The sequence below is a fragment of the Panthera uncia genome (assembly GCF_023721935.1).
Source record: "Panthera uncia isolate 11264 chromosome E2 unlocalized genomic scaffold, Puncia_PCG_1.0 HiC_scaffold_19, whole genome shotgun sequence".
NCBI classification, from domain to species: domain Eukaryota; kingdom Metazoa; phylum Chordata; class Mammalia; order Carnivora; family Felidae; genus Panthera; species Panthera uncia.
In genome coordinates this window covers 5,286,492-5,308,438 of record NW_026057588.1, presented here as the reverse complement: position 1 = coordinate 5,308,438, position 21,947 = coordinate 5,286,492, and the positions used below count along the sequence as shown (strand labels likewise).

The 21,947-nt window shown below is 45.1% G+C and overlaps 1 protein-coding gene across 1 annotated transcript; it reads right to left on the bottom strand.

The window, feature by feature from the left end:
- Positions 1-7,596: 7,596 nt before the first annotated feature.
- Positions 7,597-10,500, bottom strand: LOC125916109 (arginine-fifty homeobox-like). Its single transcript, XM_049622276.1, has 4 exons — positions 10,482-10,500; positions 9,010-9,182; positions 8,788-8,894; positions 7,597-8,018 (listed from the first exon to the last, which is right to left on the bottom strand). Exons 1-4 carry the CDS (start codon positions 10,498-10,500, stop codon positions 7,622-7,624), a joined length of 696 nt encoding a protein of 231 aa, XP_049478233.1. The 3' UTR covers positions 7,597-7,621.
- Between the last annotated feature and the right edge of the window lie 11,447 nt (positions 10,501-21,947).

Genomic DNA, 21,947 nt, shown 5'->3' with positions numbered 1-21,947 from the left:
GCCCAGCGCCAGCCTCTTCAACCGGCTCCACGCCACCCACGCCCGCATCCTGAGAATGGACGCCTCACGTATGTCCCGGCGCACCAATCCCCGACGCTGGTCCCGCCCATCTCCACCCCTACACACGCACCCCCACCCCCGACGTGTGGCCTGTCTCCACGCCCCCCGACGCCACCGTGCGTCTCCCCGCCCCGGATGCCGGGATGCCAGCCACGCTGAACGCACGTTTCCAGTGCAGGGCTGCTAAGCGCCCCCAGCGGCATCTTGTCTGTGACCCCAGTGGCAGGTGGCAGTGGCGAAGCAAACATTCTCAGCAGTAGTATGGTGTTCCCCCTACCCCCCCCCCCCCCCGTGACGCCCCGCGATGCTCCCCTTGCCAAGTCCCTGCTTCTCCTCGGCTCCAGGCCTGCGCCCCCAGGCCCCCGGGTCTCCGGGCCCCCACTCCCCGGATGCACCAACTCCAGGGCAGCCCGTCTCAGGCCCCCGGAACCTGGAGCTTGGCGAGAGGTCAGAACCTGTGCGATTGGATTTGGCACAATTCGATTTCTTCCGCTAACGTGTTAGGTCTGTACATCTGGATGGGGTATCTTTGCTCTGCAGCACTGCCCAGGGGAGGTTTGCGCTCTGCCCTCGCGGGCCTCTCCAAACCCCGCTAAGTGAGGGTTGTCACCATGCACCTCTGCCTCGGTGCCCCCTCCCTGCCCGGAGTCCTGCAGCTCTCCATCCAACCACGAATTCCAGAACCCCTAGGGTGCCCTAGACCTCGGGAACCAGTGGGGTCAGAGCTCCAACCACCACTAGCCCGGGCAGAAGGTACCCCCTCCTGTTTACTCCCCCTCTTTTTGCCTGCCACCACGTGTCTTCATCTTCCGTTTGTTCTAACTCAACATGGCCTTGCCTCCAGGGCCTCGCTCCCCAGAAGGGTCGGTTGAGTGAGGTCAGTGAGTTGTGGTGGGCTATTCCCTGGGTTGTCTGTAACTGAGTTGTCTGTAAATGTAACTGAGGAAGACCCGCGTTTAACAGTTCACCTAAATCACCCCGTCCACCAGACCCTCTCTGGGACCCCAGAGTGTGGTTCTGCACAGTGTGCTAGGGCATCGCTTAGGTACCTGGACACCCAGGAACTCAGGCGGGGGTCTCCCCATACTGTTTGCTCCCCAAAATGCCCATCTAGTCCTGATTCTATCTCTGTTGTTTTATTATTTTCTTGTGCATTTAAAAAAAAAAATTTTAATGCTCATTTATTTTTGAAAGAGACAGAGCGTGAGCGAGGGAGGGGCAGAGAAAGAGGGAGACACGGAATCTGAAGCAGGTTCCAGGCTCTGAGCTATCACCACAGGTCCCGACTCGGGGCTCGAACTCATGAACCGGGAGATCATGACCTGAGCTGAAGTCAGATGCTCAACCAACTGAGCCACCCAGGCACCCCATTTTCTTCTGCATTTTAATCCCCACCCTCTCTCTTATTTTCCTCCCTACTGCAGGCAGCTCTTGCAGTTTCCAAGAACTACTCCTATGAGCACTTTTACTCATTTTTAGTACTTGTTTTCTAAGATGCTATCACGGGAGCATAAGTTTACTAATTTTGAGAGAGAGAGAGTGAGTGAATGGGCAGGGGTGAAGGGCAGGGGGGAGAGAGAGAGAATCCGAAGGAAGCTCCATGCTGTCAGCACAGAGCCAGACTTGGGGCTTGATCTCCTGAATGGTGAGATCATGACCTGAGCAGAAACCAAGAGTCAAACGCTTAACTGACTAAGCCACCCAGGTGCCCTGGGAGCATAGGTTTGTAATGTGCATAACTGAAATGGTGTTTTAGGCCCCATTGTGTGTATTGTTCCTACACCATGTTTATAAAACTGTAACGGAGTGTCCCTTTGCTTCCTGGGAGGGTTTATACGGAGCTCCCCCGGCTCTCATCTCATTGAGCAGGATGGAAATTTCTTCCCCTATCCATTTCCAGGACACTGGTTGCTTCCTTGTGTTTTAAACAAACATGTAATTAATTTGAGAAAGTCCTTCTAGGGGCGCCTGACCAGCTCAGTCGATAGAGTGTGCAACTTTGATCTTGGAGTCATGAGTTCAAGCCCCATGAGGGGTGTAGAGGTTACTTAAAAATAAAATTAAAAAAAAAAAAGTCCTTCTAATTGCTCTCCAGCAGACTACCCCAGTCTATAACCTCTATCCCTGACCAATCCACACCATTTACCAGCTTTTGATCATTGTTTCCTTTCTGAAGGGCATACAGACAGGTCCCTTCCTTCATGGTGTTCATTTTTTTCTTTAATTTTTTAAAAATGTTTATTTTTCAGAGAGAGAGGCAGAGTGCCAGTGGGGAAGGGGCAGAGGGAGAGGAAGACACAGAATCCCAAGCAGGCTCCAGGCTCCAAGCCATCAGCACAGAGCCCAATGCGTGACTTGACCTCATGAACTGTGAGATCATGACCTAAGCCGAAGTCAGATGCTCAACTGAGTCACCCAGGCACCCCATCCTTCGTGGTTTTCAAAATATCCTTATTCCATATACATTTTAGAATAGTTGAGAATTTCTTTCGTATTATTCTCTCTCTCTCTCTCTCTCTCTCTCTCTCTCTTTTTTTTAAAGTTTATTTATTTTGAGAGAGAGAGAATGTGAATCCCAAGTCGGCTCCTTGCTGTCAGCAGAGAACCTGACCTGGGGCTCAAACTCACAGAACTCAAAATTACGACCTGGGCTGGAATCAAGAGTCGGATGCTTAACCGTCTGAACCAACCAGTGCCCCTTTATTATTCTTTTGTATGATTGTTGGGCAAAACTTTAGCTAGTCCCCCCTGAACCACCTCAAGAAAGCCCAGTTAGCATTCTGATCAGAATTGTTTAGAGTTTACAAATGAATTTGGAAAAAGCTGCTTCTCATTAGACTTTTCCATTCATGGCTTTGTTATATCTCCCTGTATATTCAAATATTTAATGCCCCCCCATAACAGTTTACCATTTTATGCAGAATAACCTTGAAGATTATTTGCAGATTTGTTCTTAGAGTCTTAAACCTTTTTTTTCCCCTAGTTACTGGTGAATAGGTCTGTCTGTCTCTCTCTCTCTCTCTCTCTCTCTCTCTCTTTTCTAAGTAATCTCTACACCCAACTTGGGGCTCAAACTCACTACCCTGAGATTAAGAGTCCCATGCTGTACTGACTGAGCCAGACAGGCACCCCTACTGAGGTGTGACTACATTATTTTCTTTGATTAATCGAGGATTAATTTTGCCCCATTCACGCATAAGCATGTTTTAAAATTTATTGTTACATCATATATATTTTATAAAGTCAAAAAGAAATTTTTTTAAGTTGATTTATTTAGGGGCGCCTGGATGGCTTCGTCAGTTGGACCTCCTACTTCAGCTCAGGTCATGATCTCGCGATTTGTGAGTTCGAGCCCCGCGTCGGGCTCTGTGCTGACAGCTCAGAACCTGGAGCCTGCTTTGGACTCTGTGTCTCCCTCTCTCGCTGCTCTTCCCTGCACGTGCTCTCTGTCTCAAAAAAATAAATAAATAAATAAACACTTAAAAAAATTAAAAGAAAAAAAAGAGTTGGACGCTTAAGTAATATAAAGTCAAATTTTTATCATCCTTATGTAAGTATGCATTTTATAAAGACTTCGTTTTCTTCTGGTTTTGTGGATGTGGGTAGTTTCTGAGCTGCTGGCTCCCCGGCACCGCCCCCCCTCACCCCTGTTCTGTCAGCCCAGCAAAGGACAGTCTCTGCAATAGATTCTGATTTGGGGGAAGGGTTTCTGTGTTCTCTGAGGATTTTGCTGAGGATTTTGTTTAATTCTGTTTGTTCTTCAGGACCCTAATGCTTTCCCTCTGCTTTTTTCTCCCTTCCAGACTTAGTCTGCAAGGAGTCAGGTTGCCCTTTGTTCCCTCCTTCTCCCCCGGATGCAGAGTCCTGAAGGAACCACCCGGATGTGCGTTCACAGGTGAGAACCCAGAACACAGGGAAGGGACTTGTCTGCTGGGGAACCTCCTGCATTTTCACAATCAGGGTGGACTTTTCCTTTTATCTCTTCCGTGCAATTTTTTCCTGGACCAGACTTGCTCACTGCACAGGCTCAGAGGGAACATTTAGAGATTTGGATGTATTCTCTTTTTTCTTCTTAGCTTATGTTTTGAAGTTTGGCCATTGTCTGCCTTCTAAATAACCCAACTTCCAAATGTGCCACATAGCATCGTACATCACAGTCACCATGCCGTCTCTTACGTCCCAGGACTTTTTTGTTTGTTTGTTTTTTGTTTTTTGTTTTTTTTTTTAATTTTTTTTTAATGTTTATTTATTTGAGAGAGAGAGAGAGAGAGAGAGAGAACATGGGAGGGGGAGGGGCAGAGAGAGAGGGAGACACAGAATCCGAAGCAGGCTCCAGGCTCCGAGCTGTCAGCACAGAGCCTGACGCGGGGCCTGAACCCACGGACCGCGAGATCATGACCTGAGCCGAAGTCGGACGCCCAACCGACTGAGCCACCCAGGCGCCCCATCAGGACTTATTTTTGAAGTTTCAGCATTTTGACCGTCTCCATCCAGTTCTTTCCCCACCCACCATTTCTGTTAACTGCAAATCTATTCTCTGTATCTACGTGTTCAGGGTTTTTCTTAAGATGCCACCTGTACATAAAATCATATGCTATTCATCTTTGACTTCTTTCATTTGGCCTAAGTGCCTCCAGGTTCGCCTAGGTTGTTGCAAATGGACACATGGACAGTTTATAGCTGAAAAACATACCGTTATGGGTAGAGACCACATTTTCTTTATCCGTTTGTCCATCGATGGTCACGCAGGCCGTGTCTGTGTCTTGCCTAACGTAAGTAATGCTGTAGCGAAAACGGGGCTGCAGATCATGTTACGAGACAGTTCCGGATAGATTCCCCGAAGCGGGGTTGCTGGACTGTGTGGTAGTTTTATCTTTCACTTTCCGAGGTGAAACACCATACTGTTTTCTGGAGCGGCTACACCAGTGTGCATTCCCAAAAGCAGCGCGGGTGGGTTCCCCTTTCTCCGCATCCTTGCCAACATCTGCTGTTGCCTGACTTGTTACTGTTAGGCATTCGGACAGGTGTGAGGTGGTATCTCATCATGGTTTTGGTTTGCGCTTCCCTGATGATGAGTGATGTTGAGCATCTTCTCATGTGTCTGTTGGCCACCTGGATGTTTTCCGGGAAAAATACCTGTTTCAGTCCTTGTAATCAGACTGTGTCCTGTTTCTTCCTTTTTTTTTTTTTTCTTTCTTTTTTCTGCTATTGAGTTGTAGGAGTTCTTTGTTTTGTTTTTTTCAATGTGTATTTATTTTTGAAAGACAGAGAAGAGCGTGAGTAGGGAAGAGGTAGGGAGAGAGGGAGACACAGAATTTGAAGCAGACTCCAGGCTCTGAGCTGTCAGCACAGAGCCCCACGCGGAGCTCGAATTCATGAACCGTGAGATTGTGACCTGAGCCGAAGTTGGATGCTTAACCAACTGAGCCACCCGGTTGCCCCAAGTTATAAGAGTTCTATATATACTTTGGGAATATTTGCCCCCATTTGGTCCATTGCCTTCTCATTTTGTTGATGGTTTCCTTTGCTGCTGCTTTTTAAGTTGATATAGTTTTACTTGTTCATTATTGCCTTTCCTCTTGGTGTCAGATCCAAAAAATTCATTGACAAGACAATGTCAAGGAGCTGACCCCCTGGTTTCCTCTAGGAGTTTTATGGTTTCAGGGCATTATTCCATTTTGAGTTGATTTTTGCATATGGTAGACAATAGGAGCCCAGTTTCATTCTCGTGCACGTGGCTGTCCAGTTTCCCCAACACCCAAATGTGGGCTTGGAAACAAATGATGCTAGGATGTCTGATTAGCCTTGAAAGAATAAAATTGGGCCAATACTTTACACACCACACATGAGATATAATTCCAAATAGATCAGGGATCTAAATGTAAAAAAAGAAAACCACAAACGTGCAAAAGAAAATGGGTGAATTCCTGTATTTACTGGAGGTAGGCTGAAGTTCTCTCTCTCTCTCTCTCTCTCTCTCTCTCTCTCTTCTTTTTTTGTTTTTAATGTTTTTTAATGTTTATTTTTGAGAGAGTGAGAGCAGGGGAGAGGCAGAGAGAGAGGGAGACACAGAATCCAAAGCAGGCTCCATCCAGACTCTGAGCTGTCAGCACAGCTCAAAACCACAAACTGGGAGATTAACCTGAGCCAAAGTCAGTTGCTTAACCGACTGTGCCACCCAGGTGCCCCAAGGAAGTTTTCTAAGTATGACTCAAAATCAACAAGCCATAAAAGCTTCATTAAAAAGGAAGGGAATTGAGGGACGCCTGGCTGGTGCAGTCGGTTAAGTGTCCAACTTGGGCTCAGGTCATGATCTCATGGTTTGTGGGTTCGAGCCCCACATTGGGCTCTGTGCTGATAGGAACCTGGAGCCTGCCTCAGATTCTATGTCTCCCTCTCTCTGTCCCCTCCCCTGCTTGTGCTCTGTCTCTCTCTGTCTCTCAAAAAATTAATAAGTGCTGGAAAAAATTTAGAAAAAAAAAAAGGAAATTGTGACACATATTGTAACAGGAGTGAAGCTGGAGGAAAGGCTCAGTAAAATAAGCCTTTAGATCAAGGACGTGATGATTCTACGTGAGGTACGTGAGGTACTCGGGTTGTCACATTCCTGGTGACCGATGGTGGAATGGTGGGCGCCAGGGGTTGGGGGGAGGGGAAATGGGGGGCTGCTGTTTAATGGGGACAGAGATTTAATATTGCATGATGAAAAGAGGTCTGGAAGTTGGTTGCACAATAATGTGAGGGACCGGGCTAACATATTGAACTCTACACTTAAAAATGGCTGCGATGGTTTTATGTAGCTTTTGCCACAATTAAAAATAAGTAAATTTTTAAAAACCTTACATGGCCGGGGCGCCTGGGTGGCTGAGTCGGTTAAGCGTCCAGCTTCGGCTCAGGTCATGATCTCATGGATCGTGGGTTTGCGCCCTGGGTTGGGCTCTGTGTTGACAGCTCCGAGCCTGGAGCCTGCTTCGGATTCTGTGTCTCCCCCTCTCTCTCAAAAATAAACATTAAAAAAAATTTTTTTTTTTAAAAAGAAGGAAAAACAGACTGAAATCTGCTAGGAAAAGGGTCACTCCCCACAACCTTCTATGACCGGGTTTATTATATTCCCACATTACAGATAAGAACACTGGAGATTCAGAAAATCTGGAGCAAAACGCAACTTTATTTGCAAATTGACCACCCCAGTATGCAGACAGTTTCTTCTTATGGGAAAATTAACATGTCAGATTGGGTCCAGAGGGCTCTGGTTTCCGCAGGGTTTTTTTCCTACCAGGGAAAAGAACACAGAGGACTGAATGTTTCTAACCCGTACATTTGGGTGTGGAAGCACACCCGAAGGGAAACGGGGGTGAGAAGAGAAGGTGGAGGGATCGCCTGTGAATTCAGTGTGACCTACAGCGGTAACTGTTGAAATCTATGGGCTTAACCATCCTGACGGCTTTTGGGAACCTCCAGCCTGCTCCTGTGGTATAGGGATAGCCTTCATCGGGACCAGCTAGCAAGATGCAGGGAGGCAGAGTGGTTCCGTACAGGACCAGCTAGCAGGGGGCTTCGGCTAGCCATCAGACAGGGAGAGATACTGATAAAGGCAACTGAACGTGTTGGAACTCTCCTCCAGACACCCATAGGCTTCCATGACCTGGCTTATGTCATAAGGGGCAGAGTACAAGGCGGGGACTGTAGCCACCAGCCTGTCCAGCTCAGGATCACCCTGTGGAGAAGCCCCATCTGGGTTCCCAGTGCCTGGCCCGGAGCCATCAGAAACTCTGGGGAGAACAGGCCGCCTGTGGGAAAGGCGTCTGGGTGCCCTGGGTCTGTTCCTCTGGGCTGCAGGGGTGGGGGCTGGGATCCCGGCTTCTTGCTCTTTCTGGATGCTCTTCCTCCATTTAACCCGGCGGTTCTTAAACCAAACCTGTGGAGAAGACAGAGGACACAGATTCCGGAAATTGATCCTTTATCTTCCTTGGAGAGCAGGTTCTTGGGGGGAGGGGGCTTCTGCCCACTGTATCTGAGGCACGGTAGGAGCCGTGTCTCACCCGTGGCCAGGGTGGCAGGGATGGAGAAAGAAGAAGAAAGAAGGGAACAAGGCAGGGCTTGGACCCCAGAGCAGGAGTGGGGAGGCAGCGGCCGTATGCTGTGAGCTCTCTGTGGGATAAAGGGTCAGGACTTCAGAGGACAGAATAGAGTATGGAGTCTGGCCTCAGAGTCCTTGAGAAGGGTCTTTGGTAGTCTTTTGGAAGGATCCACACAAGAAAAGGAGCATTCCAGGGGCCTTTGGATGGCTCAGGCAGTTAAGCATCCAGTTTCGGCTCGGGTCATGATCTTAACGGTTTGTGCATTCAAGCCCCAAGTCAGGCTCTGTGCTGACAGCTCAGAGCCTGGAGCCTGCTTTGGATTCTGTGTCTCCCTCCCTCTCTCAGCCCCTCCCATGCTTGTGTGTTCTGTCTCTCTCTCTCTCTCTCAAAATAAATAAATAAACTTAAAAAAAAAAAAAGGCATTCCAGAAGGGATCTGATATGCCCTCGGTGTGATTCTAGCTGGAGACCTCTGGCTGGTTTCTTATTTGCACCCTCACCGAGCAAGCCCCAGGGACAAGCCTCAGCAAACAGTGGCCCTTCTTCTCTTTGGGGCTTTGTGGAAGGCACAGTTTAGGACAAGTGCTCCACACTTAGAGAGAGTTCCATCTTTACAACTTAGCGGGCTTGAACCTAGGGAAGCTACCTTGCCATTCTGAGCCTCCGTTTATCTCCTGTGTCAATGGGTCTGTTTCTGAGGGTGAAAACACAGAACGTGTCTAGCACGGGAGTCAGGTTATTAACACTTGCTCCCTAAAGGGAAGATTAGTGGTGATTATTTGGTCATGGGGCAGAGAGAAGGGAGAGGGAGGGAGCAGGCATGCAGGAGAAGGATCTGGGGAGCACGCCCCCCTCCAGAGGGTCAGACCTGCACCACGGTGTATTGTAAGTGAATCTTTGAGGCCAGCAACTCCTGGGTGACATAATCTGGGAACTGAGTGAGGCTAAACAGAGCCTCCAGTTCCGCCTTCTGATGAGAGGTGAACGAGGTACGCTCTCGGCTTCTCCTCTTCGGTTTGGCTGTGGAGAGGGGGACGTTTGGTTAGCCCGCAACTGCTATCTCTCCATGCACCATGATCACAGACTCTAGAATGCAGTCTGTCCCCTTACTGTCCCAGCTGTTTGCCCTGGCACTTTTTTTCCACTCAGCTCTGACTCCCTTGAAAATCTGTTCTAAACAAGAGAAGACCAGGCCCCACCCCCACCCCGGGCGGTTCAGTCAGTTAGGCACCTGACTCTTGATTTTGGCTCAGGTCATGATCTCATGGTTTCGTGAGTTCAAGCCCCATGTTGGGGCTGCTGACAGTGTGGAGCCTTCTTGGGATATTTCTCTCCTCTCTCCTCTCTCTTTCTCTCTGTCTCTCAAAATAAATAAATAAACTTAAGAAAGCGAGAGAGAAGACCAGTTTTTGAGTGCTCTGTCTACTTTCTGTCTCCCACTGCTGGAAATTGGCATCCTTTTTGCTTCTTTAGAGGCCACAGTTTGTTCTTTTTGATTCAAGGAAGCAGTGTCTTCTAGATGTCTCACTGTCCCCTGTTTGTTTATTTTTAAAAAAATTTTTTAACATTTATTTATTTTTGAGAGACAGACTGAGTACAAGCAGTGGCGGGGTGGGGGGGTGGAGGGCAGAGAGAGAGGGAGACACAGAATTGGAAGCATGCTGCAGGCTCCAAGTTGTCAGTGCAGAGCCTGATGCGGAGCTCGATCCCACGAACCATGAGATCGTGACCCGAGCCAAAATCAAGAGTTGGGCATTCAACCGACTGGCCCGCCCAGGCGCCCCAAGAGCTCTTTTTTACCAAATTTGGCCCAACAAAAAGTTTAGACTCTGAGACTTTATTAAGCTCAAAAGAAAATTAAATAATCACAGTTCCACCCAAAATATGACATGGGGGATAAAATGGGTACAGTCTACTAATTTTTAAGGAAAGATAATTCCACGATCTAATAAATTATTCCAGGTGAAACAAGGGGATAACTTCCCAACTGGTGTTGGGAACCCATCACCTTCAGTGGTGTGCTCGAGTCGGCTCATACTGGCTGGCAAACCTCAATGCGTTGGCAGCTTGAAATCCACCACTTTTGAAGTATTTTTGGGAGAGAGCATGAACGGAGAAGGGGCAGAGAGAGAGGAAGACACAGAATCCAAATCAGGCTCTAGGCTCTGAGCTGTCAGCACAGAGCCCAACATGGGGCTCGAACTCACGGACTGTGAAATCATGACCTGAGTCAAAGTCAGACGCTCAACAGACTGAGCCACCCAGGCACCCCTCGAAGTATTTAAATCACTGTAGTTGGCAAATACAAATTAGGGCCCCTCATGGCCACCTCCAGCTTACCTGCCCTCTGGTCCGCCATTTCTGCTTGCCTATTGGGGAGTCGTTGTTCAAGTGTGCTGTTCTCAAACGTTCTCTGAGTGGGAACAGAAGGGGTGTAAATCTAACCATGCCTTTCCTACATTTCTCCAGACCCACCCTGCCTCTTCTGAAAGGCCACTCCCTCACTCAATCCACTCAATAAAAGCTTCCAGAGCCCAGTGTAAAGAACACTGGGGTGCAATGGGGCCCCAGCCAATGGCCGCATTAGTAAGACCCCAGGACAGTAGGGGAACAGTAAGTGCATATATAAAGACAAGACCAGTTTGGCTGGATTTTGTCATGACACTGGCATGATATGAAATGTTTTTATGGGACTAATTCTGGAAATATTCTTGGGTGTCACAACTGAGTGGGGAGGAGGAGAGAAATACTACTGACTTCTAGAAGGTAGAAGCCAGAGATGCTATTAAGCATCCTACAATGCACAGAACAGCCCCCTACAACAGAAAATTATCCAGTCCCCGATGTCAGTAGTGCCTGGGATGTGAAACCGTCATCGAATCAGATCTTTTTGCCAATATTTAAATTTGAAGTATTTCCTACAATACCTCTGCATCTATTGAAAGTTGTGTCATATTGTTAGCAATGAACCTGCTACGTCGATGATCATCACATACACTTTATAATACAAAACCAGTCCTGGGTTGCTAAGGTCCGCATCCCCCCCTGCCCACCGTCGGTCATTTGTTAATATTAAATTGCTATTTTTGTTAATCATCGTTGATCTGGACCAAAATTTTGCTTAATTGATTTCACATCTGCGTTAAGAAATGTGTCTGCCCATAATTTTCTTTTTCATAATATTATTTTTTATTTTTTTTCTTCATAATATTTTTAAAATTTGACGTCCAGGTGACTCCAGGCTCATGAATTTTTGTGTGATTTTTCTTTCTTTTTCAATCAGTGACGCTATCTAGCTATTGTGAGGATTAGGAAAGGGGTAGGTGAGCTGAGGGGAGCCTTTGCTGTATTGTGGCCTCAATTATTTTTAGAAGTGCAAGGTCTGAGTTCAATTCAGTTAGTTAAGTACTTCAAGAATTGACAACCCACAGCCCATTGGCCAAAATTGATGTTGGCCCTTTGTTTACATTCTGTAGTCTGGTCTGCAAAACAGAAAATATTAACTATCTGCCCCCTTACAGAAAAAGTTTGGTGATCCCCTGGTCTACTTCATTATAGGTCAGTCAATGGGGTCATTGTTTTTCTTCCTTTTCTTTCCTTTTTTTTTAAATATTTTTCCAGAAAACTGTCCAATTTTTCTGTTTTTGCATTTATTAGCCAAAAAAATTTTATATTCCTTTTCATACTTTATTTTAAGTTTATTTATTTTGAGGGGAGAGAGCATGAGCATGAGCAGGGGCAGGGGGAGAGAGAGAAGGAGAGAGAGAATCCCAAGCAGGCTCCACCGTTGTCAGCACAGAGCCGGAAACAGGGCTCAAACCCACAAACTGTGAGATCATGACCTGAGCCAAAATCAAGAGTTGGACACTTAACTGACTGAGCCACCCAGGTGCCTCAAATTTTCATATTTTATTTTTAATAGTCTCTAACACATCTCTTTACATATCTCTATTTTTTTAATTTTTAAAAATTTGATTTATATGTATTTTTTCTAATATGTTTTTTGGTGCCTTTTTCTATGTTCTTGTTCAGTATTTTATTAGCCGTGAAAGAGCTCATTTTATTCATCCTTTTTTTTTTTTTTTTTTTTTTTTTTTTAGTGTGAGCATTCTCATATTTAATAGCATCTTTAAAATAAGTGTCACCACCTGGTTCCAAAATGAAATCTGTAAATGGTATTATAAGTTTGAATGAGGCAAGTATATGTTTGCAAGGCTCATTGGACTGAAGGAATCTCTTTGGCAGGTGACCTTGTAGGACTGAGGGATTTTTGTTTATCAGAGGCTGTGAGATCTCTGTAAGGAAACCACAGTTTCTCTCCAGGTCCCTTTGATACCCCTTTTGATCTGTCCCAGTGAAGCTATTGGTTTACTTTTTTTTTTTTTTTTAATTTTTTTTTCAACGTTTTTAATTTGTTTTTGGGACAGAGAGAGACAGAGCATGAACGGGGGAGGGGCAGAGAGAGAGGGAGACACAGAATCGGAAACAGGCTCCAGGCTCCGAGCCATCAGCCCAGAGCCTGACGCGGGGCTCGAACTCACGGACCGCGAGATCGTGACCTGGCTGAAGTCGGACGCTTAACCGACTGCGCCACCCAGGCGCCCCAGCTATTGGTTTACTTTTTTTTTTTTTTTTTAATGTAAGTTCTGTACCCAATGTGGAGCTTGAACTTACAACCCCAAGATCAAGACTTGCATGCTCTACCGACTGAGCCAGCCAGGCGCCCGTTTGTTTTCCTTAAGACATCCTCATACCCTTTAGTAAAATCTTCAAAGCAGATTCATAGTTTATTATGAAGTCTGATGAGTCGGGGGTCACTAGCTATTTCAGATAGGATCACCTGGGCAACTTCCACCAGCCCCTGATTACCTACAGATCCCTAGGGTGCCCTCTGAAATATTTTGGGGTCTGCTGGATCCTGCAGCGTTGCAAATACCTACTGTTGTGTTTTCTGCATATCTTCAGTACCACCTTTGGTTGGATTAAGATGATCTCCTCTTTGTGAGTGACACCGATCCTTGTCTTAACATAAGGAAAGGGAGGAGAATGGTCAGAATGGGGCTTCTGTTTGAATTGTTCCGGAAGTTCCCCACGGCCATGACCGTCTGAAGGGAAGGGTATACGGTAAAGATCATAACTCTCGTCAAAATCTGTGATTCTGTCCTTCATCCCATGTGTCAGAGCATGGCTCCATTTCGGTAATCCAAATACATGCTTCATTAGGATCTAACCTGAGTAATCCTTGGTGACTTCCACCACGGGCTCTCCAGATCTCCACAAAGTCGCTGCACTCTGTGAGAGATCTCTGCACATGCGTTTATTGCAGGCTCCGTGCCGTCCAAAAATCCCAAACTTGGTGCCATAAAGACCAACACGAAAACAGGAACTCTCTATTGTGCTCTTTTACTTTAATTTCAGTTCTTACTTTTATCACTGCCTACTTTCCCATTTTAGTCATCACTCCTATGTCTTTGGGTTTATAAAAGCTTTAGGGGTGCCTGGGTGGCTCAGTCGGTTAAGCATCCGACTTCGGCTCAGGTCATGATCTCACGGTCCGTGAGTTCGAGCCCCGCATCGGGCTCTGTGCTGACAGCTCAGAGCCTGGAGCCTGCTTCGGATTCTGTCTTCCTCTCTCTCTGCCCCTCCCCTGTTCATGCTCTGTCTCTCTCTGTCTCAAAAATAAATAACCATTAAAAAAAATTTTTGAGGCTTTGGCTATAAAAACTCTAAAGTACAATTACTTTGCTGTCCCATGGTCCTACATTTCTCATTTTCTTTTGGTTTCCAGGTGGATGGGGGATGCCATCTTTGAGTTTACTCCTGTTTGTTTGGGTTTTTTTTTTTTAATTTCATTGCGTTACTTTTTTTTTTTATTGTCGTAAAATATACATAGCACTTACCGTTGTTTACCATTTTTAAGTGTACAGGTCAGTGCCAACACATACGTTCACACCTTTGTACAATGATCACCACCGTCCGTCACCAGAACCTTTTCATCTCCCCAAACAAACTCTGTCCCCATTAATAAAACAATAACTTGACATTTCCCCCACGCACACCCCCACGCCCTGACAGTTAGCATTCTACTTTCTGTCTGTATGAACTTGACCAATCTAGGTACTTTGTCTAAGTGAAATTGCACAATATTTATACTTTGGGGAGCAGCTTGCTTCACCTCAGTGTTTCACAGGACATCTTCGGGGCTCATCCACATGGTCGCATGTGTCAGGATTTCCTAGCTTTTTGAGGCTGGATAATAGTCTATTCTATCGTATCTATATATCACATTTTGTTTATAAGTTCATGCCATTGATTGCTATGTGGATTGTTTCTATCTTTTGGCTATTGCATTTTAAGTTTATTTATTTATTTTGGGAGAGAGCATAGAAGGGGCGGAGAGGGGGAGAGAGAGAGAGAGAGAGAGAGAGAGAGAGAGAGAGAGAAGGAATCCCAAGCAAGGTCCACAGTGTCAGCACAGAGCCCGATGCAGGGCTCAAACTCACCAACTGTGAGATCATGACTTGAGCTGAAACCAAGAGTCGGAAGCTTAACCGCCTGAGCCACCCAGGCTCCTACCCTCCCCCCGCTTTTTTTTAGAGACAGCGTGAGAGGGGTGCCTGGGTGGCTCAGTTGGTTAAGTGTTGGACTTTGGCTCAGGTCATGATCTCACCGTTCATGAGTTCAAGCCCCACATTGGGCCATCAGGCTCTGTGCTGACAGCTCAGAGCCTGAAGCCTGCTTGGGATTCCGTGTCTCCCTCTCTCTCTGTCCCTCCCCCACTTGTGCTCTGTCTCTCTCTCTCTGTCAAAGATAAATAAACATTAAAAGAAAGAATAGAGCATGAGAAAGCAAACAGGGATAAAGGGCAGAAGGAGAGAGAGGGAGGGAGAGAATGTTAAGCAGAACCTGACTCGGGGCTCAATCCCAGGACCCTGGGATCATGTCCTGAGCCAAAATCAAGAGTCAGACACTCAACTGACTTAGCCACACAGGCATTCTGCATTGCATTTTTGTTATATCCATTGCTTTGGAAAATAGGGTCCATGTGATATCAATTGCGTGATGTGTTGAGGCTTCTTTAGTATGCTGTTATTTTTAGTAAGATTGACTGTATGAGGGAAGAGATTATGAATTCTGTGTTCGTAATCCATAATGAATGGTTACCTCTGGAGTAACCAAATTGTACTCAGTCACCTACAGAATGAGAGAGGCTGGGAAGGGGTAAAGGTAGGGGGGGCTTAGACAGGAGTCTCAAGGGAAATGTTTGATTTTCTTCATGTTTGAAGTCCCCTTCCCATTAAGACTATTGGGGCACCTGGGTGGCTCTGTCAGTTAAGTATCCAACTTTGGCTCAGGTCATGATCTCACGGTTCGTGGGTTCAAGCCTTGCATCTGGCTCTGTGCTGACAGCTCAGAGTCTGGAGCCTGCACAGATTCTGTGTCTCCCTCTCTCTCTGCCCCTCTCCTGCTCACTCTGTCTCTCCCTCTCAAAAATAAATATTTTAAAAATTTTTTTAAAAGAAGAAAAGACTACTGATTATAGTTTCAATGTTAAAATATAGTTTTTGTTTGCATTGGGAAATTGGTTTCCTAGAGAGAAGCAATACCTTGATTTCCCCTGGAAATATGTTGAAAGATTGTCTGTGTTCCAGGAGGTGCCCTCTTGACCCATCTGGAGCCCTCACTTTCTTCTCTGAAAAATGAGCTACAGCCAAATGCAGAGGTACATGGTGCTGCTCCTTGGCAAAGACAGCCTCCCATCTTGGAGGCTGGCCTTCTGGGGCTCCGCTTCTCTGGTGAAAACCATTCCCTTCGTAGCAGGTAGGTAGGACATTCACTGGAGGCCAGGGGGTTGTTGGGATGGTTGTATCTTGGATTTCCAGAAGCGGGAAAGTTCCTAGGAATATGGTGAAGGAGATGCCAAATAACATGTGCTCATCCAGCATAAAGAACCAAGTTCCCCCTGGAGCCAGGTCAAGGACATAAAATTGACAGAAAGCCTGATGTGTTTCAATGCACTAAGGCCAGGGGGCGCCTGACTGTTTCAGTTGGAAAAGCATGTGACTCTTGATCTCAGAGTTTGAGCCTGACATTGAGTGTAGAGATAAAGAAGGAAGGAAGGAAGGAAGGAAGGAAGGAAGGAAGGCAGGCAGGCAGGCAAGATCTAGATCACTGGGGGAAAGATGCCATGAATTAGTGATAGAAACATAGAAATCTAAGCAAATGACCAAAAGGATGATTAACTTCAGAGAAAATGATGACATAATGCTCCCAAAGCGAAAACAATCATAGTGTGCCAAGTTCGTCAGCAGTCATTTGAGTTTGCATACGTAGGGGTGCCTGGGTGGCTCAGTGGGTTAAGCATCCAACTTCGGCTCAGGTCATGATCTCATGGTTCGTGGGTTCGAGGCTCTGTGTTGACGGCTCGGAGCCTGTAGCCTGCTTCAGATTCTGTGTCCCCCTCTCTCTGCTCCACCCCTGCTTGTGCTCTGTCTCTCTCTGCCTTTCAAAAATGAATACACATTAAAAAAATTAAAATGTGCAGGTGCCTGCGTGGCTCAGTCAGTGGAGCGTGCAACTCTTAATCTCCAGGTTATGGGTTCAAGCTCCATGTTGAGGTTAAGGCTTACTTTAAAAAAAAAAACAAGTAGGAACGACTTTAAGTGCTTACCTCTAACATAAGTGTTTCTAAAATAAGGTACATCCATTCTAAGGTCTTCTAGACTGCTGAAGAATGAAGAAAGCTTGACTGGATTATCTGGCAAAAAAAAAAAAAATTCAAATCAACAGCAAATATTTTTTCTTTTATTTGTATTAAAAAAATTCTTTTATATTTATTTATTTATTTATTTATTTTGAGAGAGAGAGAGAGAGGTGTAGAGAGAGAAACCCAAGCAGACTCCACACTATCAGCACAGAGCCCGATGTAGGGCTCAAACTCACAAACCATGAGATCCTGACCTGAGCCGAAACCAAAAATCAGATGCCTAACAGACTGAGCCACCCAGGCACCCCAGCAAATATTCTTTATACATAGAAAAACAAAAGACATTTGTAAATGTTCAGAGAAAGATCTGGCATTCCTCTGTCCCACGCTTTACCTTAAAAGAAGTGTCTAGATGAGTTTCAAGAAGTAATTTTGGGGCACCTGGGTGGCTCAGTCAGTTAAGCGTCCGACTTCAGCTCAGGTCATGATCTCATGGTCTGTGAGTTCGAGTCCCACGTCGGGCTCTGTGCTGACAGCTCAGAGCCTGTAGCCTGCTTTGAATTCTGTGTCTCCCTCTCTCTCTCTGCCCCTCCCCTGCTCATGCTCTGTCTCTGTCTCAAAAATAAATTTAAAAACATAAAAAAAATTTTTTTAAGTTATTTTGAGTTTAAGTAACTTTCCATTCTTAAACACTACTAAATATATTTGTTTAATGTTTATTCATTTATTTGAGGTGGGGGAGGGGCAAAGAGAGAGACACAGAAAACAGGCTCCAGCCTCTGAGCTGTCAGTATAGAGCCCAATGCAGGACTCAAACCCACGAGCCGTGAGATCATGACCTGAGCTGAAGTCAGACACTTAACTGACTCAGTCACCCAGGGGCCCCTCAAAGATGTGTTTAAATGGAGCAAACTTTAAGTATAAATTTTATCATGTTCTATATCTTGTTTAGCAACTAATCTCCTGCTTAAAAATAAGTCTGGAACATTGGTCTATGCCCAGACTTTTAAGAGCCACAGAAACTCCAAAGTAGAAACGTACTGTGATGTAGGTTACCAGAACTCTGCACATGGACATTTATATTGTTTCCATGCTTTTTGCTCACATGAATCCTGGCATGAACTGAATTGTGTGTACCTCTTTGTAAATATGAGGATGCATTCTTCAAAGGTAGATTGCTAAGAATCATTTGGGGATTAAAAATAAAGACCTGCACCTCCCCTCCCAAAAAAGACTTCTTGCACACTGTTGGATGGTGCACGCATTATGGACAACAGTATGGAGTTTCCTCAGAAATTAAAAAAAATCTTGTCCTATGGGAAAACATGGATGAAACTTGAGGACATTAGGCTAAGCGAAATAAGCCAACCACAGAAGGAAAATATGGTATGAATCCACCCATGAAGCATCTAAAGCAGTCAAAATCCTAGAAACAAAATCCTAGAAACAAAGTCCAAAAGTGGTTGCCAAGGGCCAGGGGGAGGGGAGGTGTTCCTGTGGCGTGGGTATAGAGTCAGTTTTAGGAGATTAAGAAAAAGTTCCGGAGATTTGCTACACAACCATGTGAATGAACCTAACACTAACAAAGTCTACACTTAAAAAATGGTTATGGTGGCAAATTTAAAGTTACGTGTTTTGGGGTGCCTGGGTGGCTCCTTCAGTTAAGTGTCTGACTTTGGCTCAGGTCATAACCTCACAGTTCATGAGTTCGAGCCCCGTGTCGGGCTCTGTGCTAACAGCTCAGAGCCTGGAGCCTGCTTCAGATTCTGTGTCTCCATCTCTGTCTGACCCTCCCTGCTCACACTGTCTCTCTCAAAAAATAAGTAAACATTAAAAAAGTTAAAATAATTAAAATAAAAAAATTAAAGTTATGTGTTTTTTCACTACATTAAAAAAAAAAAAAAAAAAAACAGACCCTAGACCTTGACCATGAGAGTTGAAGTTGCATTTCTGGAATGGAACAGGACATGAAGGTCAAACTGATTTTAGCTTCTCCTTGACTCATCAGCAAAATGGAAATAATTGTTCCTGCCTCACAGGGTTCTTGTGTGGATTAAATGCATTGATAGAGTAAGAATAGTGCCCAGTGCATTTGGAGGACTATGTAAGCAGTGGGTGTTATGGGTAAGCAATGGGTGTTATGGTTGCTGGGTGAAAAGATAAGAACCAGCTACATTTTAAAGGGATGAAGATGAAGAGATAAGCAAAGACAAAAATATTCAATGCCTTGTATACAAGAGTAAGGGTTTATTGCCCTGAGCCATGAGAAAGGCTCTATAGAGTAGGCAGGTAGCTAAATCTACTTAAAAATGAAAATCTTATTTATTCTGCTTCCAAAGTACCAGCCTACACAATCTCCAGGTAGCCTCGGTATTACATATTTTATATATATGTATGTATGTATATGTATATGTATATGTGTATATACATACATATATATATATATATGGACATATGACATATAACATCCTCAATATTAAAGGATTTTGAGATGGGTTTTTTTTTTTTTTAAGATTTTATTTTCAAGTAATGTCCACACCCAGCGTGGGGCTCCTCCTGACAGAGCCAGCCAGGTCCTCTAAGATAGACAATTTTTTTTTTTTATTTGGACTTCATTAAAATTAAAAATGAGGGGCGCCTGGGTAGCTCAGTCGGTTGAGTGTCAGGCTTCGGCTCAGGTCATGATCTTGTGGTCTGTGAGTTCAAGCCCCGCATCAGGCTCTGTGCTGACAGCTCAGAGCCTGGAGCCTGTTTCAGATTCTGTGTCTCCCTCTCTCTCTGACCCTCCCTCGTTCATGCTCTGTCTCTCTGTGTCTCAAAAATAAATAAACATTAAAAAAAATTTTTTTAATTAAATTAAAAATGACTTAGCTTCAGAATATGTACTTTGTAAATTTATTTTTATTTGAGAGAGAGCATGAGCACGAGTGGGGGAGGGGCAGAGAGGAGGGAGGGAAAATCTTAAGCTCCAGGCTGAGCGTGGACTCCATCTTGTGACCGTGAGATCATGACCTGTGTCGAAAGCAAGAGTTGGACACTTAACCAACTGAGCCACCCAGGTGCCCCCAAGATACTCTTAAGAGAACAAAAAAGACAACCCACACAGCCAGATAGTAATGTTTGCAAATCACATTTCTGATGACTTAAATCCAGAATACAAAAAGAATTCCCATAACTCAGTAATAGAAAAGCAAATAACCCATGAGCAGACACTACGGAGATATAAGCCTATGACAAGATGCTCAAAAAGACGCCATGCCATGCTCTTAGAGAAAAGTAAATTAAAACCATAATAAGATATCACTTATGCTTTTAGAATGGCTTAAAAGGCAGACAATACCCAGTGTTGAGGAACGGGAGTTCTCCTACTTTGCTGTTAGATATGTAAAATCTACCAGCTACCTTGGTAAAAAGTTCCTCCATTCCTCATTTTAAGTATTTTTTAAGTTTTTATTTATTTTTGAGAGAGAGATAGAGTGCTACCAGGGGAGGAGCAGAGAGAGAGGAGAGAGACACAGAATCTGAAGCAGGCTCCAGACTCTGAACTGTCAGCATAGAGCTCAATGCAGGGCTCAAATTCATGAGCCCTGAGATCATGACCAGAGCGGAAGTCAGATGCTTAACCAGGCGTCACCCAGGCGTCCCAAAAGTTCCTCTGTTCCTTTGAAAGCTAGTCATACACATCTCTGACCCATCCATTCCATCCCCACATATCTGACCACGTGAACACATAATGTTCCCACAAAACCTTATATAGAATGCTTACAGAAGCTTCATTTAAAATGGACAAAAACTAAAAACAACCAAAATTCCCCTCAACAGCTAAAAGGACTTTAAAAACCTTTGTACATCCACATGATAACTATGACTCTGCAAGAAAAAGGAACCAACATGGATGAATGCCCTTTGCTGAGTGAGAGAAGCCAGACTCCAAAGTCTACAGACTATATGATTCTATTATGGGACATCAGTAGGAAAAAGCCTGAACTCTAGGGACAAAGCATATGGGCAGTTCCCAAGGGAATTGGAATAACACCATTCTGTATCTTTGGTGGGGGGACACATGACTGTCTGAACTTATAAACCTATAAAGCATAAAAATGTAAAATCACTAAAAAGTTATTTTTACTATATGTAATTTAGGCCTTAGTAATCAAAAAACTTAAAAATACAAGCATTTCCATGCACATCAGCAGACGACTAACTCTAAGTTCATAAGATGTAATGATGCAGGAAAAGCCTGGACTGGCTTAGAAAAAAAAAAAAATCACAGATTTTGCTGTATATCTTTTTATTTTGTATTCATATGTTAACAAAAGGGAATTGGGTTTCCTTTGTCCCCCAGTGTGGACATATTCTTCCAATTCCTGTTTATCATTCATGGCAAAGCGAACCCTTTTCTTCCTCTAAAATTTGGTCCATCCCTTGGAAAGCAAGCCCTTTTCCTTTTTTTTTTTTTTAAGGTTTTTTATTTTATTTTTGAGAGAGAGAGTCCAAGTACGAGTGGGGGAAGGGCAGAGAAAGAGGGAGACACAGACCCAAAGCAGGCTCCAGACTCTGAGCTATCAGCACAGAGCCCAATGCCAGGCTCTGACTCATGAACTGTGAGATCATGACCTGAGCCGAAGTCAGCACTCAACCAACTAAGCCACCAAGGTGCCCCTACAAGCAAACCCTTTTCCTAAACCTTCTTGCCCTCCCCCCACCCTCCCCACCCCCCACCTTATCTCAGCCCAGATGCTTGTGCATTTTATCCAGGGTTTCTAAGTGTACCTGTGGTGTTGGGGCTGAATAAATCCTCGTTACAGGGGAGCTGTCCTATTCACTGTCCCCCAAGGCAGGGATGAACCCTGGTTGAGAACTTCTGGATTCACTCCATCTTCCTAGACTTAGAGTCAAAAAGTCCCCGAAGAAACACATCCAGGCTTCAAGTCCTGTTACATACCCAGCTCAACTAATTAACCCACATACATTGCTTAGGGATTCTTCTGGCCAAGGCAAGCAATGCCCCAAGTGCTAGTCATTAAGATACTCCTGGCCAGGTGACCAATAGGAGGTCTGGCAAAGCCCCAAGAACCAACAGTCTCCCAGTCTCACAC